At 31.2% G+C, this 25,217-nt stretch overlaps 1 protein-coding gene across 1 annotated transcript; it reads right to left on the bottom strand.

Moving 5' to 3' along the window:
• Nucleotides 1–10,932: 10,932 nt before the first annotated feature.
• Nucleotides 10,933–11,601, bottom strand: LOC138338631 (secreted RxLR effector protein 161-like). The gene has a single exon (XM_069289604.1). It carries the CDS (start codon nucleotides 11,599–11,601, stop codon nucleotides 10,933–10,935), a length of 669 nt encoding a protein of 222 aa, XP_069145705.1.
• Nucleotides 11,602–25,217: the final 13,616 nt, after the last annotated feature.

Genomic DNA, 25,217 nt, shown 5'->3' with positions numbered 1-25,217 from the left:
ATAAAAATTTATATTTCTTTTATAAATAATTTGTGATAATAAAGAAATATGTGAATGATAGACTATTATTATTACCTATGGATGAAATTAAAATAAAATCTTAAATCGTTCTTTGATCTATTCAAATTATATATCTTTAAACTCTATAATAAGTTTATATTCCTCTTATAAATAATTTGTGATGAGAAAGAAATATGTGAATGATAACAAAATATAATTATTTATGGCTGTAAAATATAAATTAATTAACTTTTATTATGTTAACAGCTTTTAAGGGTATTTCAGACATTTTGATTTAAAAAGTTATTTATCAGCACTTATTTGTCAAACACATCAACAACTTTTTTTTAACTTCAGCAATTTTATCCAAACGCATAACTGCTTATTTTAAAAATAAATTTCAACACTTTCAAAAGTACTTTTTTTAAAGTTGTTTTTATTAAGTTCATCCAACTGGCAACTTCTGCAATGTGGAACCATAGATTTACCTTCTATGCTTTTTGTATGATCAGAGGCGGAACCAAGATTAAGTGTTTGGAGATTATAAATTAATGAATTTGAAGGTTTATATATATATATATATATATATATATATATATATGAATCCCACTAGCTCGGCTTCTGACGGCCAATGAGAGCCACCACCATTAAATGTTCTTACTCAAAGTAGGTTTGGAGTTTGACATTTAATACTCTTTTGTAAAATGAATATCTCCTGCCTAAAGTCTTTATTTGTAATTACTCGAAATTAAAACCCTTTTTCTTTTCATACAAAAGGTCTACAAGAATCACAAAATTGACCATTCATATGATATGTATTTTTTCTCAAATAGTGAAACTTGCATTACTAATAACTTAAAAGCCTAAAATATTGCACTTTACACAAATACTCATCCTATTAAAATGTGAGTTATCATAATCATCTTGTAAAATAGTACTGTTCTTCCAATTCTATTGAAGTGTCTTATTTTCTTTTCATTTTCTTAATATATTTAATAACTTTTTTGAAATATGTCTGGGAAGATTAGTTAGGCATATGGGTGACATCTTTTTAGTTTTTCCCATAGAAAGTACACAATGAAAATAAGTTGATTATATGAAAAAAATTTAAGAAATTAAGAAAATGTATCCTATATTAATTGTTAAATGAAACACTCACTCTACGATGATTAATTAGGCATATGAGTGACACCTTTTTAGTTTTTCCCATATAGGAGATCTAAAATTTCAAATTTGAAAATTAAGTATTTGTTATGTAATTTATTTATTTTTTTGATCGGAGAGTTGTTTAGCTGTTGTGGATGAATTTCGAATTAGTTTGAAGGTCTTTCACAAACAATGACGATAGTGGTAGCCGTGGTATTTTAAGGAGGAGTATATTAACTCTAAATTAAATAAAATCATCACATATTTTATTGAATCGTGATATGAACATGTATTAAAAAAATTGGTCAAACACAAAAGTGGTGTATGTAAATAATGATTTACAAAGGTCGTAGGTGTGATAGGGATTTGATTTCAAAGTCCTGGGAATAAATTACGTAGTATGTTTAAGATTCATATATGAAATAACTATGTATTATAATATAAACAACTAATATGGAACGAAAAGACTTTTAAAATATGTCAATAGATTGCCTTCTTGTCTTTTCTTTTTCTTTTTGTATACATAATATTTAATGTTGCGTGATCATTATTTTTAATCTAAATATACTACTTTGGGTTCTTACATGTGGTAACGTGGATTTGGATAAAATAGACATGTGATTAGACTAATTATCTAGGATCATTTTATAAGCTTTCCCATCGAGGACAAGCCACGAAAATATTAATTAATTGAAACATTATAAGCAAGCATTTGACCTATTTATTGAATTTTAATATTATTATGACTTTGCATCTTCATCCATTAATGTTGATTTTGATGTTATATCTAATTTATAACATTTTGTTTTGAATAAATTGATTTACCTTCTAATTGTTCTCCTTGTTATACACATTTTAGAATCAAATCGATTGTGTTAGGTGTGGAAGAAAAGAACTTCTTATTGAAAATATGTAAGTGTTTTGGTTTGGATATAAAGGTTGGTGGCATATTTATTATTATAATCATAGATAAGATGTATGATGTTGGATAATGTATCAAAATAGTGTTTTGACAAATATATTTTACCATTGGTAGTTAATAAAAGATATTCCTAGAAGATATTATTCTTGGTGAGGACGTGTTCCATAATTTACAATGACCTCAATCATTAAGTTTATTTTTTATTCAAAAACTAACCACTTAATTTAGTTCTTGAGAATCTTAATAGCTCAACTAAACTTTTCATCCTGTTGTGTGTTTGATTTTTTGTTTTGTAATCATTTTTTTATTTATTATTAAAAATAGAGATTCTTTTTTAAAAAATTATGTTATAAACATGATTTTTCCTCTTATTTTTCACTAATCAACTCACTAGAAAAAAGCATGGTGAAAAATAGATTCGCGTTGAAATGTTAGGGAAGTTTTCTAATTTTTTTCATGTGAAAACACTTCTATTTTTAGTTTCTAGCTCATTTAATCAAAATATTTATGAAAATAGCCAAAATATTTTTTAGTGGTAAATTTAATGGGAAATGGTGATTTTTTAGTAGTGACTTTCCCTTTCCTTGCCCCTTTTTTTAATTAAAATAATTTTTGATCATTTGAATACGAATGATTCAAAACTTCTTAAAAATAACTATTCAAATATTATTGCGAAGATGGTCTTTCACCATTTTCAACAACTACTATGTGAAATCATTGCACAATTGTCATGTCACTAGGTCGAAATCAAAAAAACCGATCGAACTGATTTTTTTTAAATTTCGATTTTGATTTTTTTGTTAAACCGATCGGTTTTGATTTTTAATTTTAAAATTTCAATATATCGATTTGGTTTTTGGTTTTTAAGTTTTTTATTTCGGTTTAACTGAAAAACTGAATTTAATGTATTTACTACATTATATTTTATATATGAACTTTTAAGTTTTAAGAGTTAATATGAAGTACCCAACAAAGCCCAATATGAAATATCCCTAAATCTTTAATCCCTTAGGCCTTAATTCAGAACTCAGAATTTTTGTGAGTGCGTTCAGGCATTGCGAGTTGCGGCGTTGCTTTCTGAAATTTGTGAGTTGTGACTGCTTTGCCTTCGCAGGGAGAGTTCTGAGTTCTGTGAGTTGTGACTGCATGAGAGTTCTCTTGTGTTGTTTATTTTTGTTTTGACTGTTATTGATGTCTAAATTCTAATACTCTAGTATTTTATTACATTTTGAATACTCTTGGTTTCTTAGTTTTTGTTAAACTTACCAGTTTCCACAGGTAGTAAACACTAAAACACTAGTGCTAGTGTACAATGTGCACAGTGCACTTGGTTTTGGCTTGTTGCACTTCTTAGCTGCAAAATAGTTCTTATTGTGATTTGTGGCAGTAAAATACTCTTGGTTTCTTAGTATGTTGTATTCTTATTAATCGCCTTAAGCATAAAATAGTTTGTTGGCTGATTAAAGCTTAAAAATAGTATATGTAGTGGGTTAGTGTTAATGATCAGATCAGCGTTTCATATATTATAAAAATCGAAAAAATTAATCGAACTAATTGTAGAAATCGAACTGAATCGAATTCATTTCAGTTAAGTTTCAGTTTGTATTTTTTTCAAATCGAAGTATGAAAAATTGCGCCTAATTTCGTAAATCGAACCGAACAAACCGAATGTCAAGCCCTGCATGTCACTCACGCTTTTATTATTATAATGTCAATCATCATTATCAATCATCATACAATTAATATAATAACTATTTCACCATCACAAATATCACTATCGTCAATCACTCTTACACAAATTAACATTATCAACCATTACTATCATACCATCAACACCGACATCAACAATCATCATTATCACTATTCCAACTGCGCGACCATCATAGCCACCCGCCACCACCATCAAAATTCTAATACCATAAAAGTCAGCCATCACTTTATAACATAATAATTTATAGATATAATATTCTAGATTTTATATTTCGTTCAATTAGATAATTATAATACTTAAATGTTGAATAAAGAAATAATCATTAATCACTCAATACAATATCTTACCATTTAAAAGTATATTATTCAAATTAAAAATGACTTAATAATATAATCAACGAATAAATGTTTTGCATAGAAAATAGAACATAGAAAATGACTAGTTAATTTCACTCAATTTTTTTACGGCTCACTCAAACCTTTACTTCGAAAATTTCTTCATTTTATTTCAACAAAAGTTAAATAATCGCTTTCAAGCATATCGAGTAAGAAGCTCACAAGAATATATTGATACTTATACATTATAGGTATTTGTTATTTTATAAGTAAGAATCCACTTCACTTACTATAATAATGATATCTCACCAAAACCACATAACGTAAATTAATTTACTTTTAAATCTCTTTACATTTATGTTTTTATATTATTTTTTAACACCCGTCGATAAAATCTACTATCTTGCTGCCCATTAATTTATATTATTTAGTTTCAATACACAAAATAAGTAGTTTAAATAATTTATTTTCAAAGCAAGATGGTCCCCTAAGTACTACTGATGTGTCTAAGTCAAAGGTAAAGTAATTTCTTTGTCTCAATTTATGTAGCTTGTTCTAAATTTTAATATTTAAATAAGTTTATTTTTCTTATATATCTCTTGAATCACTAAATATTGTGATTACTGGGGAGTCATGTACAATTAAAGAATGTCGATCGATATTCTTTCGTTAGAAAATTGTACTATAAACTATATTTTTATATATATATATTTTATATTGACATTCCTGGACTTCTACACAATTTAACTTCTCTATATTTTGGAACTCCTTAGTTGAAATTTTTACTCCGCCATTAATTCTGACTTATATTATTTTTTACATAGTTTATTTATACATAAATTTGATTCAAATAAATTAAAATTTTCATATACAAATTTTCGACCAAACTTAAATTTTTTAACTCACAAAAACTAAAAATATCACATAAATTAAAATTATACAATATTATAATATATAATTAAAAAGTCACAAGTCATGACTAAGTTTAGGTGACCAAATTTACAACCTCAACGAAAATCACAAGCAAGCAATGAAGCTTTTGCTTTATACATTTGACACACATTTGTAATTAAATTTTTGATTCAAACTACTATAAGCGGTTATTGCAGATTATTTGATATTATATCGAGCTACCGATAACTCTTTGCTTGTAATTTATTTTTCTTACTCTTTTTAAATTATTTTAGAAAGAATAATTATTTCTCCTTTTTAGTACTTCCTACATCATTAATTTGAGGGAAAAGGGTTTTGATATGTCTCTCAATTTTATCATTTAGAGCTGATATACCCCTTGTTATGAAAGTGACTCATATATACCTCTACTTATAAACTAATAGCTCACATATACCTTTTTCCTCTAACAGAAATGTTGGAATGTATGCACCCACCAATCAGTCAAGGACCAGATTCCTTGACTCAGTAGGAACAGTAACTATAAGTTGCGTCCACCTGTTTTGATGGATCAGGTCCTCAGCACAATTACAATAACAGACAACAAATAAGTACTAAAAATAAAGGTTGAACACACAACTTTACATGGAAACCTCCTTGCTCAAGGGAAAAAACCACGACCTGTCTCAACAGGACTTTTCGAACTGCGTTTCACAACTTCTTACAAGCAAAAGTAAAACCAGTTTTACACCAAGAGACTAACCTCCTAATCTCTATGCTAAGTAGTACTTTCTATCACTTAGCTGAGCCAGAGTAGATACAATACTACCCACTATACTAACCCTCACCGATTAATATATATTTTTCTAAGTGGATACCACACCACCCACTAAACCCCCACTCTCTGGACGATTTAGATTTTGACTAGGCAACAACAATGTTGCCCACTAAATTACCTAACTCTAGATGACTTAGACTTTTACAAATCGAAACAAGATCTGAATACTTTATAGATTAGGATCAGATTTACAATGTAAGCACATAAGACACTAAGCTCTAAATACAACAAGAATCTTTAGCACTTCATCTAGTTCTTTGTCGATGAGCAGTGTTCTTCCTTGAAGATCGCCTTCACTTTTCAAGCTTGTGAATTTTGAGAGAAAATCCAATTGTAGTTTGCCAAGTCTTAAATTTGTGTTTGTTGGAAAGAGATAATATAAATCACCACAAATTCTTTAAGAAAATCCTATTGGTTGAAGGCTTGCAGTTCAAAAAAGTTGTGCACCTACCGCATCAGAGGTGACAGCTTTTCTGATAACTGTATCATCACCTTTTCATATCGTAGTCTTGCGGGAACCAGGTCCCTTGCAAACTTCTTTGTGAGTTCTTGAAAAGATTTGCTACTGACTTCCTTCTTTGGATGAATGAATTTAATATGGAGTTTGTCATGTTGAAAATATCATAACATAAAGAGTAATTATCTATTGGACAAGCACCCTTCTCCATCTGATTGATGTAATACGCTGACGCTTCACCAACCTTCTGACGCGGACAACTTTTACAGTTGTACTCCATTATGCACCTGATGGAGGAAACTCTGCCTAGGACCAGGTCCCTACATTTATGAGATACTAAAACATACAATCTCATCCGCGCTTCTTATTTGTGTAGGTCACTGCACTTTTCACCTAGCACCCGACATGACAGCTTTTTCGGCTGTACTCCATTTGTATTCGGAGGAGAGCACTCTATCAGGGAACAGGTCCTCACATTTGTGAGAAGCATCAAAACACCTTGAATATAACAGGAAATGAAAAAAATTAATTTTAATCTAATTTATTATTTTTCTAAAAAATATAATCTCATACGAGTAAATTTAATCCTCGTCAAATATATTCTTTTAATTTTTTTTGTTTCAATGACTAATTTAGAATTATTAATTTGATAATCAAATTTATTTATGTTTCATTAATATTATTGTAAAACTTATTGTAGATGACCAAATTTTTTTCTTTGAATACAAAAGTCAAATTATAATATAAACAAAAAAACAGTTTAAATTTTTTTCTTTAAACTAATGAATGAAAGAAAAAGATAAAAATAAGAAACTCAAATAATTATAATAAAAGAAGTCACAAAATAATTTATGTATGAAAAAAATTAAAATATAACTTGAACTTTGATAAAAGAATTATGTATACCCCTAAACAATTTTTTTTAAAAAAAATTAAAGTAAAAAATATAAATTTAAAAACTAATTTTATTAACTTATGTTAAATGAAGGGTATATGTGAGCTCATTTTGTAACGGTAGGGGTATAGTGAGCCGTTTGTATAACAGTAGGGGCATATATGAGCCACTTTCATAATGAGGGGCATATCAACTCCAGATGACAAAGTTGAGGAGTATATCAGACCCTTTTCCCTTAGTTAATACCACCAAAATATATTAAAATCTATATTTTTAAAAGTTCTCCAAATATATCTTCAACATCATTATCATGGATCTTTCGGTTGTATCATATGAAATATATTTTTTTTCATATAATATTCTGACAGAGGCGAATTCAGGATTTAAAGAGTTTGGATGTACTAGTAGTATCTTAATTTAAGCATTAGCGAATATTTCATTGATGATTAACATATAATAGCAAATTTTTTAATAAAAATTAATGGATAATGTCTTTTTCAAAAACGATTAATGGATAATAGCATTTTTTTATTGATGACGATTAATGGATAATGTCGTATTTGATTAGTATTAGCGAAGTTTTTAATGACGATTAATGGATAATGTCGTATTTGATTAGTATTAGCGAAGTTTTCAATGACGATTAATGGATAATAGTAATATTTTAATGACGATTAATTGATAATAGCAATATTTTAATGACAATTAATGGAAATGTCGTATTTGTTAGTTATTAATAGTTATTAGATAGTCATGAGTTCAAATTCCCCTATTTAAAAATTTTGATGTTATAAATAAACCCTACCCTTTTTAGCAATTTTGATGTTATAAATAAACTCGAAAGTTTATAATTAAATGAGTAAAAAGATAAGATGTCACCTAGGATCAATGGATCATAGAAAAATTTGTTAATGACGATTAATGGATAATAGCATATTTTAAATGACAATTAATGAAAATGTCTGATAAGATGTCACCCAAGATTGAACCTGGGTTGAAAGGGTGGATCTCCTTGCTTCTACCAGCAGACCGACACAGTTTTATGTGATTTTAGGGGTCGTTTGGTACAAACATTGATAATGCTGGGATTAATAATGCAAAGTCAGTAAAACAGGAATTAGTATTGCAGAGATTAGTAGTATAGGGATTATTATGAGTGTTTGTTTCATGTAATTGGGTCAAGATAGATAACCATCGGATCGGATAATTTTTTTTAAAGAATTTTCTATTTCATTTAATTAGTTAAATAAAATACATATACACATAAAATTGTTATTGATTTTAAGGTGTGATGTACCACTAAGAAGATCATTGATGGCACAATGTATTTCTAATTTTTTGTTGGCTAAGTATATCTTAAACCTAACATAGATTTAAGACTACTTAAATTGTTCAATACCTAAAGCTTATTTTTTTAAAAAAATTAAAAAAAACAGTTCAAGTAGATAATCAACAAACTATCTTAAAAAAAATAGAGAAAAAAATATTAGTGAAATCATTAAATTACACTAAACGAATTGGAAAATAAAAAAATATATATTTATAATCGTTCCAATATAAATAAAAGGGAAATTAAATACAAAAGAAATTTAGAAAAAGGAATAAAGGGTTAGTTTAGTCATTTAAGGGTCTTATCCAAGGTTTAACAAACCTTAGATTAGTTATCCCTCCATTTTCTAGGGATAAGATAAGACCATATATAATGGATAAACAATCCATGGATTAAATTAAATGAACTAACCAAACAATGTACTAGTTGGATTAAATTATAATCTATGGATTATTCAATCTAATATCGCCTACCAAATGAGTCCTTAAGGTGCACTCTTTAATATATTTACTATTATTATGTGTGTGTGTGTAATTTTTTTCGAAGTTAACAGGTGCACATGCACTCTTACCTATATATGTGGGTCCGCTCTTGCATTCGGACCTAATAACCCTCCACATGGAATAATAGTATCAAATTGACTTGATACTTTCACATACTATAGATCAGAGTTCGGAGTAAAAAGAGTACAAAATGTCAAAATTTCAAAAGGATAACATAATTGTTTTAGAACCAAAAGGAAAATTTTCTAATGGTTGAATTAACGTCATTAAAATTAGGGTGGGCGCTGCAAGACGTGGAATTCCATAAGCCTCGTAAGGCTCAGCCCCCTTATGGCTTACAAGGCGCATGAAATTCTGCGCCTTCCGCCAATTTTTTATTTTTTTATTTCGGTTTAATTTAAAAAAAATATTTTTTTTTACTTTATTTTAAAATCTCTGTGGTGGTTAAAACTTAAAAGAAGTTAAATGAATTCTCATATTTGATTTTTTTTTGTTCAAATAATATTTTACTGTAAATTTTTTTAATCAAATTTTTTTGTTTGTGCTTTTTTATATATATTTTTATTAATTTTTTGTTCATTTTTGTTGAAACTTATCCATAGTAGGTATTTGCGTAAAAATTTACAGTGTTTATTTAATTCAAACACTGTAAAAATCTCAAGTAAGGCACGTAGGCCCGCGCCTTACAAGGTTATGGTGCACTGCGCCTATGCTTTGAATTAATTGTTACCTTTCTATTATTTTGTTCAAATATTATTTGTTCGTGTAAACAATTTACAGTAAATTAATATTTGAATTAAAAAAATACACATCAAATGCGTGAATTCATTTAACCTCTAAAAATTTTAAGCACCATAAAGATAGTACAATGGAGTAACTTTTTAAACGTTAATCGGAATGAAACAAAATTATTTTTAATTTGGTGAATTTAAAAGTCAATCAAAATGAAATAGAATTATTTTTAATTTAGTAAAAAACGCCTATATGGCTGAGTCTTACAAGGCTCATAGCTATTGAGTCTTGCAAGGCGTATAAAATTTTGCACCTTGCAGTGCTCACCCTAATTTTAACGATATTAATTCAATCAAATTGCTCTTTCGATTCCAAAATCAAATTTTTTATCTTTTTGAAATTTGTGACAAAAATATTTTTCCCTTGCGGCGCCAAACTTTTACAGATTGGATTCAACAACTTTGAATCTAGTAGTACTCTTTACTCTTTATATTTCCTATATTTATTTTTAATTGCCAGGTTAGATTTTTTAAAATTTAATTTAACTAATTATAAAAATTAAATTAAATTAATTCAATTCTATGTCAAAAAAAATAAATATTAAAAAATTATATTAAAAATATTATAAATTTGTTATAAAACTATAGAATAAGAAGAAAAAACTAGAGAGAAAAGAAGAGAAGACTTGTTATTTCTCTTGATAAATGATTCTACAATGAGGAGGAGCAATCTATTTATAGGAGAAATCTAAATTGGTCCCCAAGTAGGACTTTTTAAGCATATCCTAAAAAGGACTCCACATGATAGACATTCACTATAATACAAATACTTTATTACACTCTCCCTGAATGTCTAATTCATAGATGATGTGCCACGTCAAAAAACTTACTAAAAACAACTTTAAGAAAAGAAAAACTCTAGTAAAGGAAAAGAGTACACATATCTATTAATACGCATCTAGGCTGCCTCATTAAAAACCTTATAAGAAAAACCCAATGGGACAAAACCTCGTAAGAGAAAAAGAGTACAGCGCATATTAACTCCCCCTAATGAGAACATCAATCCAGAGACTTGAATCTTCACATTCCAAGCTTGTGCACCATTTTCTAGAAAGTTGCAGTTGGTAGAGACTTGGTGAATAGATCAGCCACATTGTCACTTGAACGAATATGTTACACGTTTATATCACCATTCTTTTGAAGTTCATGTGTATAGAAAAGCTTCGGTGACATATGCTTTGTTCTATCTCCTTTTATGAATCCTCCCTTAAGTTGTGATATGCATGCTGCATTATCTTCATGTAAAGTACCACATTTCTCTCGAATGAGATGTATCATTGACCTTAACCACACACATTCTCTACTTGCTTCATGAATAACTATTATTTCAGCATGATTAGATGAAGCGGTTACGATGGAATGCTTTGTAGATCTCCAAGATATGGCGGTCCCCCCACATATAAACACATAGCCTGTTTGGGATCGAGCTTTGTGTGGATCAGATAAATATCCTAAATCAGCATAACCAACAAGATTTGAGCTCCAATTAACAGAATAAAATAAGCTCATATCAGTTGTCCCTTTAAGATATCGCAAAATGTGTTTGATCCCATTCCAATGTCTCCTAGTAGGAGCAGAACTATACCTTGCTAACAAGTTAACAACAAAAGCTATATCAGGCCTTGTAGTATTAGCAAGATACATTAGTGCACCAATTGTAATAAGATATGGTACTTCAGAACCAAGAATTTCTTCATCCTTTTCTTGAGATCGGAATGGATCCTTATTCACATCAAGTGAACGGAAAATCATCGGAGTACTTAATGGATGCGCTTCATCCATACAGAATCTTTTCAACACTTTTTCTGTGTAGGCAGATTGATGAACAAAAATACTATTTGTAAATGCTCAATTTGCAAACCAAGGCATAATTTTGTCCTTCCCAGATCTTTCATCTCAAAAATTCATTCTTCAAATAATCAATTGCCTTTTGAAGCTCTATTGGAGTTCTAATAAGATTTATGTCATCAACATAAATAGCAAGTACAACAAATTTTGATATTGTTTTCTTTATAAAGACACATGGACAAATTGCATCATTTGTATAACCTTCCTTAATTAAATACTCACTAAGACGGTTATACCACATGCGCCTAGATTGCTTCAAACCATATAATGATCTTTGCAATTTAATTGAATAGATTTCTCGAGATTTTGAATTACATGATTTAGGCATCGCAAATCCTTCAGCAATTTTCATGTATATTTCAATATCAAGTGATCCATAAAGGTAGGATGTAACCACATCCATCAAATGCATTTCAAGTTGCTCATGGACTGTGAAACTAATGAGATAACGCAATGTATTGCATCCATAACGGATGAGTATGTCTCTTCATAGTCGACGCCAGGCCTTTGAGAAAATCCCTGTGCCACAAGGTGTGTTTTATACCTTTCTATTTCGTTTTTCTCATTTCTTTTTCGCACAAAAATCCATTTGTAACTAACAAGTTTAATACCATTAGGTGTTTGAATTATAGGTCCAAAAACTTCACGCTTGGCAGGTGAATTCAACTCTGATTGAATTGCTTCTTGCCATTTTTGCCAATCATTTCGTTGTCGACATTCTATAAAAGATTAAGGTTCATGATCCTCATTATCTTGCATGATATTTGTTGCAACATTATATGCAAAGACATAATCAATCACTATTTTTGATCGATTCATATTAGTTTCAACATCTCTTAAATTTATGGAAAGTTCATTATTTTCTTGAGTTTCAAGTTCATTGATTCTTTCATGAATATCAGACTATTCAAATTTTGAACTTCCATATGAGATTCTTTCATAGTGTCATCTTGACATTTAATCTTTTTTTTTCTAGGATTTTGATCCTTAGACCCCAATGGTCTACCACGCTTTAGGTGTGTTTTTGACTCATTAGCTATGACACTAGTGGATGGTTCTTTAGGGACATCAATTCGAATTGGGACATTCTCTGCACGAATATATGATTTAGTAATCCTTTTCAAATTTGTAAATGCGTCTAGCATTTGATTTGCAATTTTCTGCAGATGAATAATGTTTTGTACTTTTTGTTCGCAAGTAGAAGAATATGGATAAAAATGAGACAATGATAAATTTTTCCACAAAATTTCTTGTTTTATTTTCCTATTCTCTACCCCTAATTTTGAAAAAATCGTCTCATCAAACCGACAATCTGCAAATATAGCAGTAAACATGTCTCCAGTCAATGGTTCAAGAAAGCGGATAATGGAGGGTGACTCAAACCCAACATATATTCCTAACCTTCTTTGAGAGCCCATCTTAGTACGGTTTGGTGGTGCCACAGGCACATGTACAACACTTCCAAAAAGTCTTAGATGGGATATATTAGGTTCTTGACCATAACCAATTGCAATGGAGAAACCTTATGATAACTTGTCGGTCTAAGACGAATAAGTGTTGCAGCATGCAAAATTGCATGTCCCCACACAGAAGTGGGCAACTTAGTTTTCATAAGCAATGGTCTTGCTATTAATTGCAAACGTTTAATTAATGACTTAGCGAGACCATCTGAGTATGAACATGACCAACATAGTGTTCAACTCTTATCCCAATTACTAAACAATAATCATTAAATGATTGGGATGAAAACTCTGCAGCATTATCAAGACGAATGGACTTAATCTGATTATCAGGAAAGTGTGCCTTTTAACCTTATTATTTGTGCCAATAATTTTGCAAATGACAAGTTACGAGATGACAATAGGCACACATGAAACCATCAAGAAGAAGCATCTATTAGAACCATAAATTATCTAAATGACCCACTAGGTGGGTGAATAGTTCCACAAATATCCCCATGTATAAGTTCCAAGAACGCAAGGGACTCAATCTTAACTTTCATTGGTGATGGTTTCACAATTAACTTGCCTTGATAACAAGCAGTATAAGAAAATTCACCATTTAAAAAAACTTTTAGGTCTTTTAGTGGATGTGCATTCGAATTTTCTATAATTCGTGTCATCATTATTGACCTAGGATGTCCTAGACGATCATGCCAAAGTACAAATGTATTGGAATCAGTAAACTTCTTATTTACTATAAAAATGTGCCTCAATTGCACTAATTTTTGTCCAATACAAGCCAGAAGATAAAGTAGGGAACTTTTCTATAACACATGTCTGCCCAGAGACATTATTGGTGATACCAAGATATTCAAGATTTATTTCATCCATTGATTGGATATGATAACCATTTTCACGGATATCTTTAAAACTCAACAAGTTTCTCTTAGATTTCGGAGAAAACATAGCATTATTAATGATGAGTTTAGTTCCCTTGGGCAAAATTACAATGACTCTTCCAAAACCCTCAATCATATTAGTACTACCAAAAATTGTAGTAACATTTATTTTACCCATACTTAAATGAGAAAAAATATTTCTTATTTTCGAATATTGTATGTGTTGTACTAGAATCAATTACACAAATATCTTCATATTTTGATAATATTTTCTTAGAATTAGTCATATCTTCACATGAAATGACATACACAAAATAAATATATATTAAATATTAGTGTTGTCAAAAGGGTACAATCATATTCAAAGGAATAAATTAATAATTAAATATTAAAAATTGAGCCTTAATTTATTGTTTCCTCTAAGTCAAAAACGAGTAGTTAGGAAAATAAAATAAAATCATCATTTAATCCTAGTTAATAACAGACTGCATGTTTTTAACATTAGATCAAATTAAAGACCTAATATAATACAAACACATGATACATCCTAGTTAATATCAGAATTTATGTTTTTAACATTAGACCAAGTTAAAGACCTAATATAATACAAACACGTGATAAAATTTAGTATTTGACTAACTCTATCATATTAGAATCATATAAATAAATCAATGAAAAAATTTATATTATTTAATTAAGAATTAAGGAACAAGCTAATGAACGACTAAACTAATTTAAAATACTAATACTCATGCAAACAACTATCATTACATGAAATTTATTAATAAATACTACCAAAAAAATATCACTCTTCCATGTTCACAGAACCATCACCAATTAAGTGATCTATTTTTCCTTCAGGATGTGCGAAGAAATCTGCTACATCCAAGTGCGTGATGTCAACTTGATTTTTAGAGATAAAATTTGCTTTAGGATTTTTCTCTTTCTTCTTTAGTGATTCTTGATAAAGCTCAACCAAGTGTTTGGGAGTACGACAATCACGTGCATAATGACCTCTTCCACCATATCGAAAACAACCTTCCCTAGTTGTTTCACGTTTCTCATCCTTTCTTTTTTTCTTTTTATTTGATGAATGATTAATGCCAGGAATAGAATTACGTTCTTGACCATAATCACGACCATGTCCACGTCCACGTCCACGTCCACGTCCACGATCACGATTAAGACCGTGACCTTTTTCACGCCTAACATGGTGGGCGTATGCCTCATTCACTCAGGAAGTGGTTCAGATCCAGTAGGTCGATTCTCATGATTTTTCAATAATAAATCATTATTTTGCTCGGCCACAAGAAGATGAGAAATTAGTTCAGAATACTTTTTGAAATCTTTCTCTCGATATTGTTGCTGCAAGAGCACATTCGAGGCATGGAAAGTGGAGAACGTTTTTTCCATCATATCAATCTCACTAATCGTTTTTCCACATAATTTCAATTGAGAAGTGATTTTGAACATGGAAGAATTGTACTCATGTATAGACTTAAAGTCTTGTAGCCTTAGATGCATCCAATCATATCGTGCCTTTGGATGTATGACCATCTTCAAGTGGTCAAATCTTTCTTTTAGGTTTTTCCACAAAAAAAGTGGATCCTTAATTGTCAGATATTCGATTTTCAGAATCTCATCAAGATGATGACGCAAGAATATCATTGCTCGTGCACAATTTTGATTTGATGCCTTAGTTTATTCTTTTATGGTGTCTCCAAGACCCATTGCATCAAGGTGGATTTCATTCCAATACCCATGAGAGGTAGTTCCTGCCCGAACTTTGAAGGGCAGTGAACTCTAGTTATGTAAGATTGACCATTAAAATTAAAAATAAAAGAATAAATAATACCTTTATTAATTCTTCAAATCTAACCTTCACTTTTGAGAAATTAGAGTCTCGTGCTGATAACGTGTTATAAAACTATAGAATAAGAAGAAGAAACTAGAGAGAAAAGAAGAGAATACTTGTTATTTCTCTTGATGAATTAATCTACAATGAAGAGGAGCACTCTATTTATAAGAGAAATCTAACTTGGTCCCCAAGTAGGACTCTTTAACTATATCCTAAAAAGGACTCCACATGATAGACATTCACAATAATACAAATACTTTATAACAAAATTGTAATTTTTAGACATACCTCATAAACAATTAAAAGTGAATGGACGAAATTTTTTTGGGAAGGATTAATCTCAAATAGAGATTTACCGGATCATCTTTATCATCAGGATCACGAGCAGGGTCAGACTTGTTCAAGGCAGCATGAGCTTTCTCGAGAAACGATTTGAAGGCAAACTTAATAGCTAGCCACCCACAAGCTAGGGCACCAACTACCACAGCTGTTGATTTCAGCGAATCTATCTTCGTTATTGATGATTGAAACTGAAAAGATGAAGAAAAAGAAGAATCTGAGTGCTTTTAGGTTTTCAATTGTGTTTCTGGGAATTACTTATAGTGAGAGAGATGAGAGTTTGATGACTTGGGCACTAAGACAAGGTGGGTGGCTTATCCCCTAAGAAAACAAAAGAAACATGTCTAATTGGGCTCGACTAGTCAGGCCCTATGAATCTAAATAATTACTTATAATGATAATTTTTATTAAATAATTATTGATTTTAGTGATGTTTTTTATTTTCACTGTCCTTATTTACTTATTCATATTTTCTTTTATATTTGTTTCTATTTACTTGTCCATTTTAATAAATCAAAAAGGCCAATAATTTTTTTCCTAATATGTCCTTATTTAATTTTAGAAAATTTCTAGTACTACTAAGTTGTAATGCATCTTTTTGGAACCAGAAAATATATTAATTATACTTGTGGAATTACATAATCTTTTAAATTAAGGGTAAAATTTTAATTAATCTATGATAATAATTGGTGCCTTAATACGTGTGTCACTTCTAAAGTGGAAAACTAAATAGGGACAGGGGGAGTATTTATTATCATTTATAACAGTTTTATGTTAAATCTGCAATATATATTAAAAGTAAGTTATGTATGCAATAAATATTACTTATCTGTCTCATTTTATGTGGCAACATTTGACCGGGCACGGAATTTAAGAAATAATGAAGACTTTGAAATGTTTGTTAAATTGTCCTTCAAAAAAGTAAATTTATTTTTCTCTCTCCTCGTATTAGAGTATTATCTTTAAAGTTAAGTGGGACCAACAAGAGTGAAAGATGAATTGTACCTTTAAATGCTTACGAATAAGGAAATATGACAATCTTTTTGGGACTAACCAAAAGGAAACGAGACAGAGGGAGTATTATAATTGTGTTTAACAATATATTATGCTTGTTTTGTAAGAATTTGACACATTGTATTATAAGTGAATTAAAATGTGAGATAAATATATTAATTAACAATAAAATGTGTATTATATGTGAATAATAAATTGTTCTTTGTAATATGTATTAAAACTGTATTATAAATATATTAAAAGTGATCAAGTGAAAAAAAATATTATTATTATAAATAGTAAATATTTTCTTAATATACTATATGTATGTAAGTTTCTCGATATATATTCATATTTTTAAATAATTGAATATATTGAAATATATTATCATTCTTTAATAATTAGCCTACATTAATATGTAATTGAGTATCTAAACACATTTTGTATCCCATGATTAACTCCTTTATCATATTCAAATCACTCTCATTCATCAACCTCCCATTTCACGTTCATCACCTTCATTCTCCCCTTTTCCTTTCTTCGTCTTCACATGATTTCTTCCATTAAATCATAAAATTTGAATTAAAAAATTTACATCCACTTTTCTCCTTGGATGTAAATTGTTTCAACAAACCTTTGAGATCAAAAATTAAAATTATTGAACATATATAACATTAAAAAGATATCAATCAAAATAAGAATATTCAAGATCATCCACCTGGAGTGTGGACTAGAAAAGGGTCAAAGTATCATTAAAACTCTAATTTGTGTTTGTTGATACACAAACTAAATATATTCTTAATACACACAATAAAAACTCTAATTAATCATCGACCCCTAAAATTTGACATGTACTAGTGAAACAACTCGTTTAACTTCATAGTCATTTTAACTTTAGCACTCTAAAAATCTCAAAACTTTTAAAATGACTCATTTTGTCGTTAGAATAGTTCATTTCTTCGTATATTGTTCAAAAGACATAGCACTGTGAGTGTATATCACTTTCTTTAAGACGGTAAAGATCAAAGATATTAAAATTTTCTTTTAAATATTTTTTTATGGATGTACTTTTATTTTTATTATTTGTTTCTATCTCACTTCTAGTTTGTTTTCTTCTCCATGGCCAAATATCACCACTACTCACCATTTTCAAATCACTTTCATAACTTCATCAATCGATATATACCACAAATCATAGATGTCAAGTTCACCCTATTTTCACATTCAAGAATTATAAATTCAAAATCTTTCCAATCAAAGTAAATTTAAGCTTGAATAAGCTTAATATACATTACTAAAATAACTGTGTTTAGCGATAGATATTAGCGACAAATTATATTTCATTGTTAAATAACGACAAATTCGCAACAAAATATATATTTTGTCGCAAAAATTAAAAATATTTTTTTGAGGTACGATATAGTAACGGATTGGCTACGAAATATTTTTCCAGTCGCTAAAAATAGCGCAAAATTTTGGCGCCCTAATTTATACTACGAATTTTGCAACAAAATAGGGGTGACATGGAATTTGTGATGGAAAAGCGTTACTAGAATTATAAATATATTTTATGAAACTTAAAACATATAGTGATAAAAAAAATCCGTTACTAGAATTTAATCTAAATAAACATATTTTTCTTGTAGTGACGGATATTATAATTCGTTAATTAGGATGTTGCAAATTTTTTTTTAACACTATATTTTGACCAGGGTCCATTTTATTAATTTTGTTGGGCTCAAAGTGAGTCCAAATAATAATAAAAAAAAGAACATTTCTTTCCAAACATCCGTCTAAAAATAGGGTTTTCTTAAAAACACCATCTCGTTCCAAGTTTCTGTCTCAGGTGAAAATGTTCTAGAAAACTACTGCTTCCGTCTCCCAAAATACTTCGGCCAAGATTTGGTTCTCAAACTATTGATTCCGTCTCCTTCATCTATGAGTAAATAGCAAACATTTTGGGGAAGTCAAGCATCGATTAGTTTGGTGAGCTAATCTTCATTTTAGGTTGTTGTTTCTATTTCACGGTCTTCATTTTATAAATTTGCCTTTAATTTGCCTTTCTTTTGAAGGTATACCATCTGCGCGTGAATCTTGAAGAAAGACATAGACATTCAGTAAGTGTTTAATTTCTCCTTCTTCTTTTTTATGCTATTATTCTTACTTTTTCATTGTCAAATCTTTAAAAGATTTTCAATTGAAATCTAAAAAGGAAACGATGCTTCATCCATAAATTTTCAGTTCTTACTAAGACATAAAAGATCTTGATATCTAATACGAAAGAAGCTAAAAATCTAAACCATTGATTGTATTTTATCAACCGTATATGCATGATACTCCTCGAAAATACATCGAGAGTTCATGACCCATGGGGGACTAGCGAGGTCCATGTACCGACATGGACGATCTTCACGTGTCTGTGCGGACGATCTCAACGCACTATCATAAAGTCAAACAATTTCCGCATGGACGATCTCCACGTGCCCAAATTATAATCTTAACATCTCATCATCCCCAGCACGAACGATCTCTACGTGCTCAACTTATACTCAGTTTCATGTCAATGCATGTACACAATATTATTTCAATAAAGGGGATGAAGATGCATCTCAATCAATTAATATCAGCTTAATATATAACCACCTCATTTATCACACTATACAGGTGCAATAAAGAAAAAACACAATCACACAAAGAATTTAAGTCAATAATAAATTAGCCAATGCCCATATGCTTTGGCATTCTCGGGTTTCAACCCAAATTCCATTGTAATTAACTTTCCCTTTATATCCCGGTACTCGTACCAATGCCCGTCACATCATTGGTACGATACCCCAACTTTCGCCCTTACCCATTGTCTATTTCGATTTAAATCTTTAATTAGGAAAATGTCTTTCAACGAAGTCTAAAAAGCCTTAACATACCTTAAATGTCGAACTTGAGCCACGAATCCTCAAGATAGTTCCTTCCCTTTTCGCAAAGTTTTCGAAACGTTTCCAATCTACCAACGATGCAAAATTCATAAGTAAGCGAATTTGTGGGCATTCAATTTATTATATGTCTATCATAGACCCTAAAACTCAGTCATATCTCTAATCAAGCTTCATATATTGATATAAATTATATGCTAAAATTATCATATTTGTTAAATTTCAAGTCAGTAATTGAACCTTAATCTCTTCAAATACCCTAAAATTAAATGTTAAATCATATAATATACACCTAATGATTAATTACCTAACTCAATATATTAAAATATAGTATCTTAATAGTGATAAATAAATAAAAGAGTAACCAATTCCACCCATTGACGTGACCCATTTTCATTAAATTCATTCTGCAAAATGCCAAAATTCCTAAAATAATCTATCCAAATGTCAATTGTTGACACCCAATTTTGACCCACGTCGGCGTAAATTAATTATCGAGCTTCGTAAGTTTTCCAAATTATTTTAATTAATTAATTTTATAAATTTTGCGAACATTAAATAATATAATACATGAATTTTATGTTACTTCGAATACGTTTAACATAACTTTCGATAATATGTGTTTTACATAGTTATGTATATAAGTAGTATATCTTATGCTTATCCCATAAAACCATCAAAATATACATTTAAATGTTTTATTTAACTAGTTTATTTTAAATCACAATTATATTTTAATCGCCATTTTACAATTTAAATAGTTATGTTACTAAGTAAATAAGCTCGTTACTAAATTTATACCAAACTCGTTTTGTTTTAAATCAATTTGCTTATATTAATTTGACTCCTTTTCCCTTTTGATTCAAATTTGGGCCCCTTCCCTTTTGTCTCTTCTTAGCCTATGTATTTTCTTAATCTCTTTTTCTAATTTCCAGCCCAATCAATTCCCAAGCCCAAACATCATCCCAATTCTTCATCCCAATCCAACCCAACTCCCTTTTTTATAGCCTAAACCCATAACCTGTTCCCTAAAAATTAATCCCAACATTCCCAGGCCCAATTCTCCCTCAGGCGGCCCACGTCTTAATTTCGCCCCAATAAAAACCCCTCAACCCAACCCAATAAAAACTCCGACCCGACCCAAATCCCTTCCCCCCGCCCCCCATTCTTATTCCTCACACGACATGCCCAACAGAAACCCAGAGAAGAAATACCCAAAAACGGAAACCCCCCCTCACGCGTTCTTCAGGAAAATAGTACGAACCCAAAAAAGCAGAAAGCTTCTCCAAATGCGTCAAAATTCCCACAATCCATAACCTACGCGCAAGGAAAAATTCCCAGAAACGCACTTTCTCCGTTTCGTCTTCTCCCTCACGTGGCGCTCAACCGCGTCGCTCCCTGTCTATTCATACTTCTCCAGGAGGACGACCTTTTCGTACGTGAGCAGGCCAGATGGATCCATTCCCTTGCCCCTGCGTCCTTGGAGCGCAATCGAACGGCTCCCATTCCTTGTCCGTTGCAAATGGTACAAGTATTGTACTATTGACAGCTTCAACCTTATCTTCCAAGGTTTGAATTTCAAAATGGAGGGCAAAAGTTCCGATTTACCCCAAACCTTTTCCTTTTTCCCCCCGCCCTCCTAGCGAAACCCTAATTTTCCCCTCCTATATAAACCCCCACCTCAGACATGGTAAGGGGTTGGATTTTCGTGGTTAGAAATTGGGTTAGAGATTTTTGAGGTTGAAAAGGAAAGGAGTGGAAGAATCCTTGGCTTCCCTGTTTATTGGAAGAAAGGTTTCAGAAATTCCAGAAATACCGCTTTGTCACAGAGGACCATCATCTCGTGTTCGCATTTTTCCGTTTGGTGTGGAAGTTGCTATCGTTTGCTGCTCGTTCCCGTCTCGGTATCGCTGCATCCTAAAAGGTAATCTTCTTTCCTTTTCGATCATGTCTTGTTCTGAATGCTTTTAGTTATTTGGTCTCCCTTGAATTTGATGTACATGGTGGTTTCTCGTTCGGTCTTGCTGCACCGATATGTTATTTTTCGAGTCGTTTCTATTTTCTCTCCCTCTTCGAGTCTCTGCGATGTAGAGTCATGAAGTGGTCTCGAGTGAGAGATAGCATTCATCGCCTGAGTTTTGCTTATGTAGCTTTACAATATGTTTTGCTTTGGCAGTCTAATCTTCATTTTCCATCGAAGCATCACGTTGATTTTGTATGTTCGTAAATACCTTGTTGGGTTCGCTTTCGTTTGTTTTTTTTAGTCTGCGAATTTGTGTTCCCTCGTTGGCTCGCTATGTGGTTTCTATCAACAACATGCTTTCCTTGTTATTAGTTTAAGGTTGTTTAAAATTTGTACGGGTGAGCATTGGATGGGTTGCTCATAGGCTATTGCCACTTTACGCTTAACATATATTGCATCTACACGAATCTGCATTGTTGTTTCCCTCTCTACACTTAGTTTTCATCTGGTCATATCCTGTCAGTGAATGAGTTGAGATGCCCGCATGGAGTTATGTTGAGTTTTCAGTCGTTTGAAGGTCATGTATTGTTTGGGTTTTCCTGTTCAGCATCGGTACTGTCAAGTATGTGAGTGTCGCCCTTTCGAAATTAATTGAAGGAAACACACGAGGTAGCTGCATCTTGTTTTCCTTAGTTTACATGTAGTTTTCTCCATTTTTGAAGCTTTGGCGTTCCATTAACTCAAGTAATTTTAATAAACTACTTTGTTTGTTTCTCACTTTGTCAAAGTTTCGATGAAGAGTTGCCCCCACTTTTCTTTGGGTGACTCAAATAAATTTGTCATTATTAGTTACATTATATATATAAGTTTCGTTTCGTGGAGCCACAGTAAAAAAATATATATATAATATGGAGTCATTCTTGTGTTGAGTCAGATAAGGAAATTGTGACGAAATGTCACTCATCTTCTCATTTTCTGCTTAAATTCAATTTGGTGTTGGATTGTTATATATCGTTTCGATCGAACAAGTAATTTTTTTCTTTGGGAGTTTTGTCTATTGATGTTGCATACCGGTTCGTCCTATATTCCTTCTTTGCAACTACGTGTTCAGCTTACTGCCTGGCAGACTTTGTTTTTACTCGAACCACAGCTCCTTTTATTTTCTAGTTTCAGAGAAATTTGTTCCCGTCTAATTGTTTAATATATTATTTGCGGGAAATTAAGTTTGGTTAATATTGGGTTGTTTTTATGCTTACTCTTGTGAGTTTATTTTAATTCTCTTAGTTTAAAATTAAATGCCCATGAAAGGAGATAGAAGTGAATTGTGTTTGTGTTAGTTATTTGGTTAAGGTGCTGATTCTCATTCTATTTATTTTTTCTTTGTGACATGTGAATACCCCCCTCGAGCCCGTCTTTGGGTCTCCCCTTTTCTTGGTCATTCTGGAAGAGCCATAAAGGCTCAATCCCTTTGTCAAGTCGAGGCAACGTACAACGCAAATGATCGAAGAGTGAAGCAATCCAAGAAAGCGAAATTGGATTTTATTCACTTTCTTGCATTCTTACTTGTAATGGGCATAAGTCCTTATCGTTTTGATTTTATTGTAGTATTTCTGCATGCTTAGACTAGGACAGGTGCGAGATAGAAATGGGTCAAACACCCAAAAACAGGTGGGTCCAAAATTCGGTCAAGGCGAACAGTACCCGAATTTTGACCCAAAATCTCTCTCTCTCTCTTTCTTTTATTATTCGTTTACATGTTTGCTTGAATGTCGTTAGTTAGGGTTAGAAAACTCCAAACCTCGTAGAAACGCCTGTCTATTCTATCAAAATTTAAAACTAAAACTAAATCTTACAACAACATATCTTAAAATTCGTAAAGTTTGTTTAGACAAAAACTTTAATAATTTTAACTTCGAAACAGATTCGCAAAATTAAAAGATAAACAATAAATATTTCAAAATTTGAAAATTTGCCTAAGTAAATTCCTAATAAGTTCAATAACAAAAGATTCGCAAAAGTTAAAATAAATAGTCAAATTGTTAATCGCCGGAAAATCGTATTTAACGGAGTGTCTTAGGTGCCTTCAACACCTTCCTAAGACACTAATAGGAATCCCGAACCCATAAAATATTTTCAAAACAATTTGCCTGTTTAAGTTGTTTGAAAATGAGTTTTCTTAATTTTTCTCAAAAATTAAGTGGCGACTCCTAATGTCGAAATCATCTTTAAAACAAAACAGACTCTTTCCGAAATTCATTTTTTCCGATAAAAACAGAATGGCGACTCCACTGGGGACCATTTGGAGGATTCTAACCCTAAGGTTAACTTGTTTGACTATTTACGATAACTGTTTACTTGTTTGATTACTTTAGTTTTAAAAATTGCAGTTCATGGCATAACTTCCGCCAAACGGCAAATAGTTTGCATTAGGAAACGGAAGTTACGCGGCTTACCGCGACTTCTCTTAGATATATCCAAAAAGTCGTTTGGAAGTATCGAACAAATAGTCGGAATGCGGTCATCCGGCGTTGTTCGATAGCTCCACCCCGATGTTTGTCCGACTCAGGTAACCGTCTATTTGAAAAACAACTCTAGAAAGCCTAAGATAGAGCGAAACCAAAACCAAAATTAGGCATCAGCCTAGGATGACTTAATACCTAAGGCGTATTAAGTCCATTTTAGTAGAAGATCGCGAATCGCGTCTAAGGTCTTCGACCTCATGACGCATCATATTATGTGACATTCGAAAACGTATGTGTGAAAACCAACTTGGGGGTAGGGGAAAGTCTAATGGGTTTCTGTTTTACAGATATGGACCGCTTCCCCAAATTTGACATGGTCATCTCAGCGCCACCTCAGCTCACGATGTGGCACAACGACTTAGACGGAGATCATAGACGAACCCTCAACAAGTACGTAGGGACTTTGACCGAGCTGATCAGCATGGATGGTTGGCCAAAGTCAATATAGGTGCTTACAGGGTACTGGGACAATCAAAGGATGGTCTTCCGTTTCGGAACGGCCGAAATTACCCCTACGCTAAAAGAGATAAGGGATTGCATAGACACCGTGGGCACGGGTATAGAAAGAAGAGCCCGAAGACAAGAGGATATTTTCATCCCCAAC

The sequence above is a fragment of the Solanum lycopersicum genome, chromosome 9, assembly GCF_036512215.1.
Source record: "Solanum lycopersicum chromosome 9, SLM_r2.1".
Taxonomy (NCBI): Eukaryota; Viridiplantae; Streptophyta; class Magnoliopsida; order Solanales; family Solanaceae; genus Solanum; species Solanum lycopersicum.
Note: the sequence above shows the minus strand (reverse complement) of the source record. Positions and strands in the feature narration are given on the sequence as shown.

Excerpts from the sequence above, each read along its gene's own strand:
- LOC138338631 (XM_069289604.1), bottom strand. The coding sequence starts at position 11,601 with ATGGATGAAGCGCATCCATTAAGTACTCCGATGATTTTCCGTTCACTT.